The following is an 18,591-nucleotide window of genomic DNA, read 5'->3' on the forward strand; positions in this document are numbered from 1 at the left end:
CAACTTCCTAGGGTGGAGCCTGCATGATCCAAGCACAATGCTTTCACTGAGAGATCAGAGGACGTGAAGAATAAACACTCCTTGACCCTTTCTGTTACACCATTCATTGTCCTCTTGAGACAGCAGACCCATGGGACCCCAAAACCTGACCCTCCAACCATAGGCTGAAGCAAAGCTTCTTCCTAAGTAGCTTCTTTAAATAATTTGTTATAGTATTGAAAAGCCACAAGGTTTATAAGTAAAATAATACAACACAGGCAATAAATGGCGTATGACAACACCCAACTGACTTTGCAAAGAAATCAACTAAATTTGTTAATATTCCATAACTTTAAAATTCAGGAGAATTTGAAATGAGTTCATCAGACAATCCTGTTTCTGTTGACTAAATAATGTCTACAAAAGAAGACAAGACCACTTTTGTATACTCAGAATGCAATATCCTATCACCAACAGATGAGGTAATCACCCTAGAATTCTAGTCCATCACAATACTCCTAAGATCATTGATTTTAGTTGTTCCTCAGTCTCTGGACTTCAGCTCTTTCATTTACAAAATGAAGAGGTTCAACTAGAAGTTCTGCAGGGTCTATTGCATCTTTTAAATAATCCAGATTGTAAAACATACATCATGACCAGAGAAAAAAAGATAAACAAATGGAGTTAATATGAACAAAAAGATCTAAATACTAGACTGATTTCAAAGCTTACCTTTAACAATGAAGATAACCTTTTCAATTCTGATTTTCTCAATTGTAAAATCTGCACAACTAAGAACCTCCCTGTTCCTTAGCCAATTAAACTTGTCCAAATAGTTCAGTTTGGCCCCTCTTTTCATGCACCTTATAACTTGAAATTGCTTATATGACTGAGTCCATAATTAAGATATAGAAAAAAGAAACCAAATATCATTAAAATCAATCCATATTAGTGTTTAATAATTTGAAAATTTTTTCAGTTCAGGACAATGAATGTGGTATACCCAAAACATAATTATAAATGGCCATATTAGCCATCAAGGAGAAAAAGATTTGCTCCTACACAACTTTACATAGCAAATGGAAAAAGGCATTTTTCTTCTGATCCATCCATTTCCAATATGAACGTGTGTTGGTTTTATTTAGCTCAGGTTATGATCTACATTCCAGGAGACAAGAGTAAACTGGGGAAATCCATGACTTTTTTTTAAAGATTTCTTAGATTCCAGATAAACAAAAAGCAACAACAGATAAGAGGCCAAGGGTGAAAGCAATCTAGAATTCAAGGCAAAAGCATGATGATGATGATGATGATGATGTGGACCTGGCATTCATTTCTACCATAAGCATTGCCCTGTCTTACTGTCTAAACCGTGCATAGAGAACTATCTATGCTGAGGCAGTTCTCGTTTTCCCTACTTATCTCCCACAAGTGACTGAGTTCCCTAAAAGCACAGGTTGCGTGGTTGTGTGCTTTTTGAAATCCCTACTGTAGTCTATCATGGTGTACTGAATGTGGATTCTTAATGAACTGAGGCTGACAGATTTAATGACTATTAATGGTAGAACAATTGAATTGTTAGCTACTCACTAAATCTGCTATAAACAGAGCCCTAACTGGAAAAGCAAAATGGCTTTGGGCATATCAGTGCAGAGATTTTTAAGAGATTTAATCTCTCAAAATAAATAGTTTAAAACTAATTACACTTTTTAAATTATTGATTTCCAAAGAATACTATGAACAAGTTATTAGGCAAATAGGGCACTTAGAGTAGTAAAAGCATTATTAATTCATTAAACTACTTGACTGTATCACATTCTCAGAGGTGTAGACTTAAAATATGTAGGTTCCTCAAGGTTCATGGACAATGCATATTATAAAGATTGCCCATGCAAGTCAAGAGTTTTTGTGCCAAAATAAACTTAGCTTTTAACTTCATTCTGTTGAACCTTTTGAAGTACCCTTGTGTTTGCGTGTGTGCATGTGCACACACACATCTGCACTTACAGGTAATACTAAGAACAAATAAAATCCCAGGGCAAAAAATGGTAATACCTATAGTGTGGAGAGTTGGGCTATAAACACCCATGTTACACACTGTTTTCACAGGACCCTTCCTGGAGCCACATGCATACGTATCACAATTTTATACATTAGATCTTATTAATAATGCATGGAGCAGGGATGGCAGAGGCCTTGCAATCATTGACAGGACAAATGTGACATTATACTAAATGCAATCAATTCTGATTTCTGCATTTGTTCATTGATCCATGAGGAGCAAAGGAGTGGACATCTGCTGACTCCTACAGTAGAGCCAATGCTCCTTTAAGCTTAACTGAATAGAAAAATCCAAGCCATTTTTTCGTGTTATTTTTCTTCCACTGGTAGAAGGAACACTAATGGAGCCCAGGTTACCTTCGATCTCTTGGATCTGACTCTGCTATGTGTTGACCTTGGGAAAATGAAAATTTGTTCTCTTTCCTGGATAATCTCTGCGTCCTCTTTAAGTGAGCTGGGAGGTTCCAGGAATCTGAGACAAAGAGTCTGGGTCCCAAGGTTTATCTATGTTGGAGGTAAGATCTAGATTTCCTTTCCAGGACACAGATAAAAAATGCTGCCATATTAGTTATTTGTGACCTCTTGGGAAGGAGAAGATTAATGTTGCCTTCTGTCCAGAGGTTCAGAGTTCAGGATGGGGCAGCCTCATTAGTCTGAAGTTCAGTGGAAATGGGTCATGGCCAAACTTGCAGAGGTGTAATCAGGAAGCAAAGAAACTAGGTCAAACTCAGATTAAATAACCAACCCTCTATGAGGACCACCTTCCTAGGAGAAACGCAATCACCTAAAGACCTCCCACTGGCCTTACCTTCTGGTTTCCACGATCAGGTCAAGACTCCAGCTTACTCAATCAACTAGCCTAACTTTGGGGCTTGACCACCTGTATGTGTTTGGGAATCCAATTCCTTTATATGCTGTATGGATTGCCTCCACTTGCTACTCTAAACCCATGGTCTCACATCATCATTCTTCTATATAATAAAGCAGAGGATTAAGATTTAACATACACAGGGCTTAATTTTGAATGGAAAACTAATTTCTGCCTATTCATGTATTTTCATTTCCTCTTAAATTGACTCTCCTATGTGGGTTGAAGGTGACAAGGTCTCATCACAAAATCAAATATCACTGAGGTTTTCAAAAGCTGGTGAGTGCAAATATTGGCAACAAATATGTATAAAGCACCTGTCATATGCCAGGGGCCCATGCTAGACACATGAAAGTCAGTGAATTAGACAAAGATGAGTGCTCTCATGGTGTTTCCAGAAGGACAGATGTGTCATTAGACAGGGATGGGTTCAACGAGAAGTTGACCTCCAAGTAAAGGCCAGCACCTGAGGGATTTTGGCCCCAGAAACATCTGGGGGAAGAGCCAAATTTCTAAGGCAAGAACATTCCTGTGGTGTGGCAGAAGCAGAACGGGGGCAAGGAGGGCTGAAAAAAAAATGAATGAGTACAAGCCTGAAGGACAGTAGCATCTAGCCTTGGACTTGAACATCTCTGGATAGAATGATCTCTGCTCAGGTGGGAAGTTCTAAATTTCCTGAACCAAAAGGAATCCAGCCAAACTGATGTTTTGTACTGAGGATTTTCCCAAGTTGATATCTGTGTCCGAAATCTCTCAGGGGTACATTGTGGGAAGATGAGCAAGAGTATTTCCATATAGGTATGGCAACTTTCCACACAACAAATGAATAGAATAAATGCTTTGTGATTTCTCCTTGAGAGAAAATGGCCTTAAAAGTATTCATCAAGGCTTTCTGAGCATCGTGGCTGATGCTGTGATGTGGGATTTCATTTGCTAGCTGATAAAGACAGGCATTTCACATTGCAACACATGGGAGAGGCCAGTTGAGTGTTCATGGACAGGCATGGTAGGCTGGATGGCACTGCCTTCAACATAGTACATTCTTTGGTCTTCCTTCTTTTATCTGCCTATCAATCCTGGGGATCACTACCCACAGTGGTCCCCTTATCAGTCTGAGCAAGAACCACCCAACTGATACTTGACCATTTCCCATCCCAATGGCCCCTTGAGTCTTGTTACATCTGAGTTTCTGCTCAAGCATAAGAATCCCATTAAGATGTGCCTCTCAGTGCCCCCATACGTATAGGGGACCCTGATTTCACAGGTCCCTACTCCATAGGACATGAAAACTCCATGGAGAGATGTGAGCCAAGCAAGAAATGTGACAGAAGGTCAAAAATTATATGATGTTAGAAGCATGTTAGATATCAAGAAACAGGACAGGGTGTTTAGCCTAGTGTTACGACAAAAAGTAAAATGCCATGTCCCACCACAGAGTATCTGAGTTCAAGTCCCAGCTTCATTCCTGACTTCAGCTTCCCGCTAATGCAGACTAGGAGGTGGTAGATGATGGCTGAAACATTTGAGCCCCTCATGCAGGTGGGAGACCTGGATTGAGAACCCATTTCCTGGCTTCAGGCTGACCCAGACCCAGCTACTGTGGGCACTGAGGAGTAGAACAACATGTGGAAGCTATTTCTAGTTCTTAATTGAATCTGTTTTTAAAGAATTCTTTAAGGCAGATTTACAGAGAGAGGAGGATAGACAAAGAATATGAAAATCTTTCATCTGCTAGTTTATTTCCCAAATGGCTGCAAAGGCCAGCATTTGGGCCAGTCTGAAGACAATGGTCTGGAGGTTCAGGGCCTCACATGGGCACAGGGGTCCAAGCACTGGGGTCATGATCTGCCACCTTCCCAGACACATGAGCAGGAAGCCGATTCAGAAGCAGAGCAGCCAGGGCTCCAACAAGTACCCAAATGAGATGCTAATGCTGGCAAGTAGAGGCTCAACCATCCCCTAAAGATTTTTAAGGAAACAAAAGAATAAACACTTCTTACTCGTCTGAGAAAAAGGCAAATATAAAAGCAAGGGCCACTCATTGTATTTACTAAAGACAGACAAGAACAACACTAAGAAGTGTCCCATGGAGTCGCTGATGACCTCTAAGCCTCAATTTTTTCCTAATTAAGAAAATGTACATATGCCACATGACACCACAATAATGGGATGATGCGTATGGAAGTGATATGTTGACTGTAAGCACTCAATGGAAACATAATAAATATCTTTTCTTCTGAAATAGGAATATGCTTATCTATTAATTTCCAGGGTTTCCATAACACCAACTGAGTGGGTTAAACCAGAAATTTATTGTCTCACAAAGCAGAAGTCTAAAAGTCAAGGTATCCCCAGCACTGATTCCTTCTGCAGATGCTCAGGGGCACCTGCTTCCTGTCCATGCCTCTGCTATCCCAAGGACCTCTGTTGAATCTTGGTGTTCCTGGCTTACAAATGCATCCATGTATTCTCTGCCTCCTTCCTCATGTTTTCCCTAAGGCTCTGTTCTCTCGGCAGAGCATGCCATCTGTAAGGATACCATTCAGCCACCCACTTCCTCCAGCTTGACTTAACCTGTGGTGTTCACATCTGCTGTGACTCCTTGCAACTAAGTTCACATTCCCAGGAGCTGGACTTGAAGATGTCAGCCTATCTTCTTGGGGGGGTGGGGGGCACAGCTCAATCCATAGCCCTATCTCATTTAACAATGTCAGAAGACCATAAACATATGCCTCTTGTTGACATCTCAAAGCACTTCCAGTACATTCTTTAAAATGATCCCCTCTGCCAGTTGAGTAGGGCAGGAGTCACTCTCCATGGGATGGAGGAGGAGGCCTGACCCTGGGCAAAACTAAGAGGTTCAATGCAGTAAGTGGGAGTGGCTGCTTGGGCTAATGATTCAGACTCCAGTAGCTCTCAGAGTGAGTAGATTTGATTCCTGGCTCTGACTTCTGACCTCAGCTTCCCATGAGTGCAGACCCTGGGAGGCAGTGGTGATGACCCAAGGAAGTTTGGCACCTCTGGGAAAAAACCTCAACTGAATTCTCAGATCCAGGCTTTGTCTCTGTCCCAGGCCCAACATTCCAAGTGTTTGGGGGAATGAAGCAGCAAATGGACCTGCAGTTGCTAACCTGATCTCTCTCTACCTCTCAAATTAGTTTTTAAAAAGGAAAACAGTGGATATTTTAAAATCACTTTTAAGGTAATAAGTGGCAAAGACAACTTAATCCAGGTCTCCTGCTGTTTCTCTGGGAGTCTCAGATAAAAACACATTATCTGTCTCCCCAAAAGGAACCAGGCAATATGGGAAAGCACCCCAGAATGGCTAGCAAATGCCATGGGCATTCTAATCAGTAGTTTAACAATGTGCTGCTGCATATTCCAAACATTTAACCCTCACCTGTACCCCAGTCACACCCTGTTCTCATTCACCCGGGGCCTGGGTTCACTCTTTGCAATCAGATCCAAAATGCTACTGAAAAGGAGTGTGCAGTCTTTCTCTGGAAAGGATTCACAAGCAAGTCTCTCAGATGGCGCTGTCTCCTCCTGGCTGTGGTACTGTCTGGGGGCCTCTATCCCAACCCCACTGTCCTTGGTCTGTATTTTCCTACACTCTTCCCACCAAAGCCTGACCTGTCTCCCTGGTCCCCTCCGAGCATTCTGTACTTGCCACACTCTGGGCTGGAGACTTCTGCGGCCACTAAATGTACCTGCCAGGGAGATGTCATAAAAAGGCAGTGGAGAAATCGCAGCAAATTGTTTCATCACCTTCACCCCTCACACTCAGATTTTGGGGAGACATCAAAAGAATCTCTAAAATCTCACTCCATAATGTTGTACAGGACTCACTCAGAAGGCAAGCCATCAGTCAACAGAAGGACAAATGTTGGCCTTCAGGGACACCCAGTGGTTCCAGAGATGGGTTTATATTTTCACATCTCTGTCTCTGCACATTTTAGGAAATTCTGATCACTGATTTGGTAGCCTAAGTAAATTTAGCACTCAATTCACAAGAACAGAACAGGCAGAGGAGCCCAAGGCACCGTGTACCGATGGCGCTGCCAGCATGAGCACAGCTGCCATACCTCACACTGAGCTGCACACACAGAGAGGACTCAGAGTTTCTGCAAAATCTGTTCAGATGCAGTTGTCTGCAACACGACCCTGGGTCTTGGTACAGCTGACATCTCTCTCTGTAAGGCCTAGAAATGTTCCCTCCTGTAGTTAGGGAACTCCATCTGGACTAGTCAGAAATATTCAGTTATTTCTTTCTCTTGCAGTTAAATTTAGAGAGCCCACTGGTATAACATTACTGATAAAAATTTTTTTTCTCTCTAAAAGAAAAATGCACTGGTTTCCTTAAGCCATATGGGTAGCTACATCTGGTTTCCATGAAAGGTCTTGGCTTTTGTTTTATTATGTATCTGAAAGGTGGCGTTACAAGCAGAGACAGAGAAAGAAATCTTCCATTCACTGGTTCACTCCCCAGATGGCCACAATAACAGGGGTGTGATCAGATCAAAGCCAGGAGCCTGCAACTCCACTGGGTCTCCTCTGGGGGAAAAAGTTCTTGAGCCAGCTTCAGCTGCTTTCCCAGGCACATCAGCAGGGAGCTCAGTGGGAAGTGGACCCAGCAGCACTCAAACACATGCACATGGAATACCAGTGTCCCAGGCCATGGCTTAATCACAATGCCAGCCACAGGCCACAGTTGTTAATCTTTTGGAAAGCCTCGTAGTTTGATTAATGCTATCATCAGGAGTTTCTCTTAGAAAAATCAGTGTTCATGGGTTCTTCATTTTTGCATTCAGAAAGTTAATCAGAAAACAATCTTCCCTTATGGAAATGCAAAAATATGTGTGGTTCAAAAGACTAATATTCTGTCTTCAAGCACTGACATCCCATTTGGATATCAGGTCACAACCCAGCTGATCTACTTCTGATCCAGATCCCTACTTATGGCCTGGGAGGGCAGTGTAAGATGGCCTAGGTTCTAGGGATCCTGCCAGGGAGAAGCTCCTGGCCTCAGATTGGCTTCGATCCACAAATGCAGCATTTGGGGAATGATGGAAGATGGCAGAGACTCAACTACTTGGTATCACCTGCTGCCTCCCACATAGAGAACTACAAGCCACAAGCTGGTGAGCATTTGTGGGAAGCTAGAGTCTGGAGCACAACTGGGACTTAAACACATGCACCCCAAGATATGCATGTGGTATGTTCACTGCTGTGCCAGACACCTGCCTCACAGATAATTGTATTCTTTATCTACGTGCAAAGTATCCCCAAAAGTCAGTGTAATAAATATTTGTCTCAGTTTCTATGGCTCAGGGACTGAATTATGGCTTACCACATGGGTCCCTTCAACTCTGGATTTCAGGAACTCTCATTTAAGTTGTCAGCTCATGCTGGAATCCTCTCCAGGTCTCACTAGTTGGGGCTGGCACACCTTGCTCCCACCACACTCCACTCCCACCCGACACTCCTGTTGTAACATGTCCACAGCACTGCTCAGCCTGGCAGGATTCGCCCGGAATCAGTAAGCAGAGCGGGGAGCAGAGCATACACATTGAAGGAAGGGCGGAGGGGCATGCTACAGACAGCAAGAAGCACAACAGGAGTAGCTTGGTCCTTCTAGAGGTTTCCTTATAAGCCAGGGAATGAGGCCCTAATGCCACTCGGAGCAGCACGTTCAAGGTAAGGACTTTAACCAGTAGGCTACTGCACTGGGCCATAAAAATATTAAAAATGGAGTTTCTATAAACTTATTTTGGTACAAAACAGTTATGAAATTTAAGCCTAGAGAAATCTTCAAGAGGTCCCACAAAATGGCACATTATATAAAATATCCAGCTCAAACCTCATAATCAGAATACCATGGGGAAACTTCTAGAGCAACTTTTTCTCCAATGGAACCTGGAGAGGTAGTGACAAACTCAGTTGGGTCAAATAGTCTCAGCCTTTGATCTTTGCCATCTGGGAAATGGGCACAGTATTTCAATATTCCACAGGGGAACAGACACCGTGACTCTCTAAGGTTGAAGGTCACACACTGAGAGTGGACCAGGAAGTCTAAGGGCACCAGGGAGTGGCATGACTAGGTGACCTTGGACACCTACTCATTCTAGGTCTTGATCCCATCATCTTTAAAATGGAACAGATGGTCCCCTGTTATCTGGGACCATCTTGTTCTATAGTTCTCTTGTTCCATAACCAAACAAGCCTCCTTGGTTAGGTCACTGTCTGGATTTCTGTCGCACATCACTAAATATAGCTCTGCAAAAAAAAAAAAAAAAAAAAAAAAAAAAAAAAATCACGTTTGTGATCCTCCCTAAAACTTGCTGTCCAAGGAATTCTCGCTTCCAAGCAAATCACTCACAGCAAATAGCTCCTTTGGCTTCTGCAAAGGGAATAAGCATGAATTCTTGGGCCTTTATTATTATTATTATTATGAGCCAGCAAGTAGGACAGCAATCTTTTAAAGACATATGCTACTTCCATCTATGAATATAGATCTAAATAGTCATCTCCTAGAGGAAGGTAGCTTTGTCTGACTTATTTTACTTCACAGCCTCAGGCAAGGTGGAATCTCCTCTAAGTTGACATCTCCTTCTAGTTACCCACATGCAATACTTTGCTACACTCAGAGGTGACTCATGGGAGGGATCCCTGGTAAGGTTGCAGGATGTGTGTGGGCATCCTCTGTGAAACCAACAGTTCTGTGACCTTGAAACTGGTCTTCAAATGAAAGCTCCAAGTTCAAGAAACCAAGCCCCATAGCTCCTTCCACTGGCTCCTAGCTTAGGAAGACCAAGAGGAAATTTAAAAGTATTCCAGACACTTCTATAGTAAACACTTAGTCACTTAGTTCTCAGATCCATAGATCTAGTGGAATATTGTCATGCTGGTGTGTACAGAAATCAGAGCTTTGTCCATGTGCAGCCCGCTTTCAAAGTGCTTTAGCACCTGGGCCTTGGAGGATATAATTGACTACTCTGAACTATTTTCTCACCTATAAAAAAATACTATTAGATGTTTGATGACAATGAAAATCTCCAAGAACACAAAATAGGCAGTTTTTTCCAAATTTGACCAATTAGTTCTTGTTAGTGAGCTCTCTTCCTGATTTATTTCAAAGTATGCAGTTTGAAAAGGTCCCTTCCTAACAAAGTCACTGTGAAGACATATGGACTTGAGTATTTTCTAGGTTAAAGTAGATTTATGCAGAAAGTGAGAGGATGAATATAAAGGTAAGGGTCTCAGAAGGTGTCTAGCGGCATATTCCTTCACAAATCATCACCACTTTCCCACTACAACCAGGTTGCCTTGAGAATGTCCCATCATTGTATAAAGGACCAATTCTTGCTTGGGAAGGAGAAAAAGTGCATCATTCTAGATCAAGTCAGTTAGATCAGTTTCTTAGACATAAACCAAGATTCTCATCATGCAAATGAGAATGTGATCCCACCACTCTCATGGGGGAGAAAATAAAGTAGTATAGGTGAGACTGCCCATCTGGTTCCAGACTCCTCCAGCTCCTCTAACCGCTGTGATGCTTGCTTTCCTGACCAGGGGTCCTGCTTTCCTTCCCATCATTGCAAACCCTCAGACAAGCCAGCTGGAAGAACGATTGAGCAACCAGGAGCGCACCATCACTTTCCTCCTCGAGCAAGCCTTCCGCATCAAAGAGGACATATCTGCTTGTCTGCAGGGCTCCCATGGCTTCAAGAAGGAGGAATCGCTGGCCAGGAAGTTACTGGAAAGCCACATCCAGACCATCACCAGTATCGTCAAAAAACTTAGCCAGAACATTGAGGTAACTGAACTCCCCCTCTGTTGGCTTCACAGTTTAACACCATCAACCACCTATGCCGCAACCCAACCAGAGAATATGTTGCCTTTGTTTAACCAATCATAACTTGGCTGCCCCAGTTGAAAGTTTTTTCAGGGTTTTGACTGCCCACGAATTTTTCATATCATAAGACACTTACATGCAAAAAGCCTGCTTTGTACATCTGCTTTCTGACAGCAATGGGAGCTACTCAACATTATGCTAGACATCATGCTCAGCTGCTCATGCTAGTCTAGATCTGTAAGATTCTACTAATCATCTTATCTGGATGCGTTCATTATACTTCAGTATGTTTGTACATAGGCCAATGATAATCTGCTCCTCTGCACTCATTCTGACACCCCGCTCTTCTCCTGACCGTACCTACCTCCCAGCACTCCTTACATCATCCTCTGGCCCCAGAGCCTTTGTACCTGTTATCCAGTGGGTCTGGATCATTTTTCCTTAAGTATTACTGAAATATTCTTCACCTCCCTCAAGTTGCTGCTCAACTGCCTGCTGACACTCTAAACTATCACCTTTTCTCATGCAACAATTTTAATTGCCCTTAAGTGTTAGGGATAGAAATAGAGCTTATCACAATCTACCATGATCTCTAATTGTCCATTTTCCTTTCTAGACTATAATCTCCATAAAAGCAAGGATGCTATTCACAGCTAAATTCCACACTACTCAGTAACTATGTAGTTAGAAATATGTGAATATTCCTTGAATAGACAAGTAAATTAATAAATGCTTTTGAGGTATTACAGGAAAAATAGTTTCTTACCAATAAGGAAAATTCTTGGGCTGAATCAAACATATCTTTCTTATTTTTAATTTATAAAATTCTAACTTATGAGCCAAAATGTTTTAGTATTCAAGACAACAATATTCTTGGAAACAAAGATCCCAAAGATATATTCTGGTATTTCTCTGAATGGTCAATTTGTATACTTGATCTAATGTCATATCCATCCAGGTTTCTGCTTTGATGTTGATCTCAATATATATTATGCCCTGATAAGACCTTGCAAAACACTTATTAAGGAGGAACAAAGTCTTTAGACCTCGGGAATCTGTTTAGAGATCTAGTTTCTTCAATGAGATCTGCAATGACTTGAAAGAAAGTCGAAACATTTTCCCCAGACCCTAACATCTCAGAATATTTGTAGTCCTGTTAAGGGTTTGGCATACAAAGAGAAAGTGAGGAGAACTGACCTAATTTGCATGGGAAACTAAATTTTAAAATCTTTATAAGGGCATAGATATTGTAGCTGAAGCATGAATGAGACATTTCCAGGACACTTTTAGTAAATAACCAGGCCTGCAAAGTCATCAACACTTGCTTAGAGAAATGGACTAGGCAGGCATCCACAGCCATGAGCAGTGGCAGGTCGGGCCACCAGTAGTCCATACCAGAGTGCATTGGTAAACGCAACTGCCAGCTTGCACATTCCAGGAGGCTGCAGGTGGCAGCTCAAGTAGCTGCACCTCTGGCACCTGTGTGGAAAACCCAGCCTGAAATCTCCATTCCAGGCCCAAGCAGTTCCAGCTATTGGAAACAGGTGGGGAGTGAGCCCAAGGATAACTCCTTCTCCCTTTCCTCCTCTCAAATGGAAGTGAAAAAGAATGACAGCTCATTTGCAAATTGGTCAGTAAAACAGATGCAAAACAAACAGCAAAACAAACTTGACCCAAGATCTTAATGCAAGCTTTAAAACTTTTTAATCTGCCATAATGGTAGCAATGAATTGTTTGTTCCCTTTTAAAATCAAGTTGTTTCCTTTATTTAAACAAGCAGCTAGTTTTTAAATCTATCTAATGCTGAACTTAAGAAAGATTATGTATAGCATTGCCTCATTATAGGTTTCTCCTCACCCAAGTTATAAAAGCAACAGTCTTCCCTGGAATTACTTCAAAAGTTCAGGAAGCTTTAAAATTACCTGGGAAAATATTTTCACTAAACACTAGGATATAGTTCCTTTTAGTCTTTGCTAATATTCTAGCCTAAGATTGTCTGTTAGCAGAGTTTTAAATACTACATAAAGCCTTTCATGTCACTAAAAACTATGCATGAGCCATACACCCTGACCTGATTAATGGTCCTGTTGATGATGAATTATTTGTGCACAAGTCTAGGTCCACATTCGAACTGCTTCTTCAATCCATTTCTAAAAGTAAAGTTACTGGGGTGTAGACACTGAAAACCCTTGAGATACTGTCAAATTGGTTTTAAGACAGTTTGTACAAATTTATACACTTTCATTAGCGCTATGACAGTGTTTTTTTCACTGTGCTTTTGCCAGCATTGAGATTTATTGTGTTAACCTTTTCTAATTTGATGGGATGAAAATGACACCTTTGGTTTACCAAGGGTGTGGAATCTACTTTTGTCTCTCCCCTCGTTGATAAGTGACTTTCATAATAAACAGCATAACCCTTTCTCATGCAGGTCAGCATCTTTGTTCCATTACTCAGGGTTGCTTGGTGCTGCACCCCTGCTACACTGATTTCCTAGCTTTGAAATGTTTGAGTACCTAGCAGAACAAGTTCCCTTTCTTCACCATGCAGAAAGGAAAACAAAGCACCTATAAATACCAAAAAGACTAAAGCTCCAGCTATTATATTCAATTAAGGCTTTATTTGCTCTCACTTCTTTCAACCTGCCAGTCAACACATTGGCAAAATCTGCACATACTCTGAAATTATCAGAAAATCCCTCTCTGCCTTGTAAGCCTTGCAAAGATCTTTCAAACATATTCCAGGCCTTTGTCACATATGATCACCACACACTCCACACCACACATCATAAATTGTTTTCTACAATTCCATACCCTCACCTTTCTTAGTAGACACATTTTTATCTGTCATCACTGCAATTTGCTTGCATGTCAAGTCAAACACAAGGTTTTCTATGAATACAGAATTTTCTCTAAATTTATCATTATAAATACATTTATCATTAATTATAAATGAATGTATCATTAAAAATAATTATAAATACTGTCTCAGTTGGGACTCAGAAATTAAAAACCACTATTCCAAAAGATCGAAAGATTCCAAAGATATGAGCAACACTCAAAGACAAAGCTGGATTACACAGGATTACACATGGACCACATGTGAGCCCTGGGTCTCTCCCATTTCTAGACAATCTAAGATGATGTAGCCCTTCCATGCCACCTGTTGGAAACAGTTTGATTTCCATTTGCTTTTCTTGGTTATTAGCTTCTTGGCAATTCTCAATCAATCCACCAAGAACCCTGTCTGAACCAAACTAAAACATCCCTTTTGCTAAGCCAACTGCCAATTGTGAAATAGGCTTTGAGAAGCTGTTCCAGAATGGAAACCAAATGGCAACTCAGGACCACTTGAGCCCAATTGCCATGTTCTCCCTGGCTCACATATCAATTAGGGAAGATTGCAAACAAGCTGCTGCCCATATTTTCACACTGGGAGAGTACACAGGAAACCTGTATTTCTAGCTCGCATTGCACACAGCTGCCCCCACTGCTGCCTCCTTCAACACAGAGCAGGGGGCTCCTCGGAGTCAGCTGTTCCCACTCATTTTCACCTTCAGCCTGCCTAGCACACACATTCAACTTGGTAAGTCTGCTTTACCTGGTGTTTTCTTGTCCAAGTCATGGGAAATTAATAGGAATTGTCACTCACCATTACAGATTTTAGAAGACCAAATACGAGTTCGAGATCAGGTGACCCAAGGAGCTAATCTTGCAGTCCACGATCTGAACATCAAACACGTCCACGGAGTTGGAGATCTTCGAGGAAGAGTGGCCAGGTGAGAAGACATGATATCAATGCAGTTCCTAGCCACTGAAATCTCATTACTAAACAAGTTTTCTACAGGGAATCTTTAGAAAGTGCACGGAAAATGCACGTTATGAAAAAAACGATACATGGATTCTGAGAAGTTGATTTTACACCAAAATAAACTCACCTTTAATTCCATCTTCCATCCATACTGTGAGGATATTATCTATTATATAAGCTGTTGTATCTAGTGAGATAGTAGTTGAGGGAGCATCCGTAGAACTATGAAAAGCCTCACACTACCAGTGAAGCCAATGCAATGTCCAGCTTGCTATAGAGAAGTGGCCAGAATCCTTTTGATATACCCTTCCTGTTTACATGTTAACGTCCTCAGAGAAACACACCCTCACCACCACATATATTTCTGCAGGTCTGTCAAATTCTAATGAGTAAAGTACACCAATATATGCAAAGATCACTAAGTCCAGGAAAAGAGATTGACTGGCACCTGGGAAAAGTCTCGAATGACATCTTTGGGATACATTTTTCTGAATCAAAAAAGTTAATGCAATGCATTTCAGAATAAGTCTGTAGGTATGACAATGATAGCCCCTCTCCGGCTGTTGCGTGTTAGATACCTCAAGTGGTTAAACAACACCCCCATCTACATCTCCTGCCAGAACCCCTCTCCCCTCTCCTAGGATACCCCAACGCCTGTCTTGTCACACCTCTCTGAAGTGTTAACCACCAAATAAGATCTCTGATTAATACCCAAACCAACCCCCACTCCCCTCTTAGTCCACTTGTGTTGCTATAACCAAACACATGAGAATAGGACACAACTAAGAAAAAAACATTTTGTTTTCTCACCGTTCTGGAGCCCAGAAGTCCAAGATGAAGGGGTCAGCAGGTTCCTTGGTCTAGTGAGGAACCCAACTTCTAGAGGGAAAAGACGCTTGCATCCTCCCAGAGCAGCAAAAGAACTCTGCAAAGCCAAATCCTGCGTGGAGCCTTTATATGGGCCTTAATCCCACTGAGGCAGGAGGAACCCTCAAGGCCTAATTAAGGCCTAACGTATCTTGTAAAGGTAATTAGACATCACCACATTAGCATCACCTGAACCATGGAGAGTGCTCATTGCATTAACTCAGCAACAGTGAGTTACTTACCACAGGCCAGGCAATTTGCTAGGGTTCAGGCACCTGATCCCCTTCCCAAGGCTATTCACAGTCTCCCTAGCAATGCAAGCTGCACCCAGAAGTAAGAAGGTGATGGTTACCCTGAGAATCCAGGGAGATACAGGAAGGTCCAATCATATGGAACCGCAGCTGAGGCTTTCCTAAGAAGCAAAGCTCTGAGCTTTTGTTCTGGACTCCTTCACGTGGCAAGAGTAACATGTGGAGAATTGAGCAAAGGATTGCAATCACAGGTTCAAGGATGCACCTGTGAGACCAGTATTCCAGTAATCGTATCTTGGAGTACTCATTTAAGAGATGAAGGTAGACAAGAGGTCCCAAGTTGGAAGATGAGAGGGACTCTGTGGGCTAACGTAAAAGGTCCAGCTTTTGAATGGTCATGGGATGACTTTGAGTAAGAGGAGAGCTGTCCTGTCTAGTGACATTGGTAATAGCTGAATTAGTTGGGGATGGAAAGAGGGCATGGTGGTCAAAAAATAGTGAGAGCAGCAATTCCAAAGAGGATAAGAGCCCAAATTAAGCACTGCCCATGGACCTCCCCAGTAGGATAGACCACACAGCCTGGAAGGAACAGTGTTTTACAAGGTAAGTACACAAACAAGCATGGAAGATGAAGTGTGAGGGAGAGGCCAGGGTAACCAGCAAAGCTTCTGGATTAGGAGCTGGTTGAGTACCTCTTTGACTGAGACAGAATCCAGAAATGAACAGTCTGGGTAAAGGAGTGGCTAGTCAAATGGAGACCAGCAAAGTGTCTGTACCATGGTGTATATGAGCAGTCTGTGGGATCCTAACCAGGATGAAGGTCAAAGTGGCAGAGCTGTCTATACCTGTAAGAAGGTGAGGTTACGTGGATCTAGTGGGCCCATAACAATGATTCAGTGGCTCTGGGAAAGAGTTAACAGTTCTGGAGTGTGGCTGTATGCCCCTAAAAAAAATAAGATACTGAGGCAGGCATGTGGCTAGCTGCATGAGCATCTACTTGGGATGCCACATTTCACATCAGAGTAGGCAGGAGGAAGTCCTGACTCAGCCTTCCTATGAAGCTTCCTTCCATTCACCAGAGAGGCTGCAGGAGAGACATGAGCCCCTGCCATCCCTGTGGGGGACCTGAATGGAGTCCCAGGCTCCTGGTTTCAGCTTCGCCCAGCCCCAGTTGAGGTGGGTGTTTGGGAGGTGACCAGTAGATGGAAGATTTCTCTCTCTTTCTTCCCTGCCCCTCTCTCTCCGTTTCCCTCTCTGCATCACTCTGCCTTTCAAACAAATAGAAAATAAAAAAGAAAGATACCATCTAGGAAGTAATGCTCATAGAAAACTTTCATGGATAAAATAATTGACAATTCAGAGGGGGGAACTATATGTATAATTTTATATGTAAACAAATGAAATGTCTTATTTAATACTTACTCTTATATTTCATACAGATCAAATGTTTATATTTAAAGTTATTAAGCAATACATAAAAAAATAAACACCAGCAAATCTATCTCCTTGCAAAAATAAACACCAAATTCCTGTTTTAAATACAATGTGATCGAATCCATCTTGGTGGCATACTGAAGATGTTTTGTCATGTATTCTTTCTTGTAAACCACTTTCAAAGATATTATTTTACTTTTGTCAGTCTGAGAACAAATGGATTCATTCTAAAGCCACTGGAAAGATCGATGACAGATGAGCAATTCTTTCTCTGCCCTCATCTCTGTCTTCCCTTCCTCTTCAATCTTACGCAGTGACTTCAGGACAAGGTCTTGTTTTTCCTTGAAATGTCCCCTTTTATGGAAAATTTCTGAAATCTATTTGGAAATCTGAGACAGAAACTGGCAGTAATCCATGAGACTTAAAATTCACCCTTCCTCTTTCTGGGTTCTTCTCTGTGCTGCTGCCAGACAAATGACTAATGGACACGCTAAGGCAAATTGATCACTGGTCTCCCACACATAGTGACCTTAATACCAATAGTCATTTTGGCACAAGCAAAATTATGTTGATTCTTTTAATATAATCCCTAGCAAATATTTTACTGCTTCATCAGGCAGGCTCAATATTTAATAACTGCAATATACTTTGGGTTTTTTCATCATAATATCTTATTCCAATGTAGTGGCAATTTAAAAGCAAGTACCTCCAATGAGGTCCTCAAGGTTGCTCAACCTGCCTTTGACCCACTCTCTTTTATAGATAGGTCTGAAATGCAAAAACAGAAAAGGGGATTGTGCAAAAGGCACCCCATAGAGATGGATGGGATTCATTTGTAGCTGCAGCCAGAAGCAACCCCAACCTAGTCACCATATTTGGCTCTTTGGGACTCCAAGGCAAACCCGTGTGTTAAAAATGACACATTGTGCTAACATGTGATGAAAAGCACAAATCATGTCTGTAGAGAGAGACCATGATAGCTTTTTAAAAACACAGATACCTCTAGAAGAAGAGAATAAAAACCAATATTGTACTCCACTCTTCTTACTCCCTAAATGTTAGTGTGGCTGGGACTTAGCACCCATCACCCCTTCCATCTTTAATGACATCATCAAGTAGCATGTTCACCACAGCCTTCATGGGTTTGAAGGCTGAGTACACAGTACAGCAGACTCCTCATATAGTCATCCATGTGTCAGAGAACCCCCTACAGTGGTATAGTGGACAGATGGGCAGTATCTATAGTGACACTGGCAGCATTCACTCCTTTCTTCAGAAGACAAAAACTGAAATGCAGATGTAACCCAGATCACAAACCTAAGTAGCAGCAGCAGCAGAGCACAATGCCCCAAAGCCTACTTCCCTGATTGTAGTAACTTCTACTGCAGAGATCAGCTGTCAGGTCAGAAACAAGGAAGGGGTGGAGGCGAGGGACTGAAGTAGTCATAGCAGCAGCCACTCCTCTA

At 42.0% G+C, this 18,591-nt stretch overlaps 1 protein-coding gene across 1 annotated transcript in view; it reads left to right on the plus strand.

Moving 5' to 3' along the window:
* Positions 1-18,591, plus strand: part of FAM81B (family with sequence similarity 81 member B) — a 36,272-nt gene that overhangs the window by 311 nt on the left and 17,370 nt on the right. The window contains exons 2-3 of the mRNA XM_040986059.1: positions 10,481-10,724; positions 14,423-14,541. Of these exons, the coding sequence (XP_040841993.1) occupies positions 10,481-10,724; positions 14,423-14,541 (363 nt within the window). The remainder of the gene's footprint in view (positions 1-10,480; positions 10,725-14,422; positions 14,542-18,591) is intronic.

Source organism: Ochotona curzoniae, unplaced genomic scaffold (assembly GCF_017591425.1).
Source record: "Ochotona curzoniae isolate NIBS_2020 unplaced genomic scaffold, NIBS_Ocur_1.0 contig_4501, whole genome shotgun sequence".
In the NCBI taxonomy this organism is placed as follows: Eukaryota; Metazoa; Chordata; class Mammalia; order Lagomorpha; family Ochotonidae; genus Ochotona; species Ochotona curzoniae.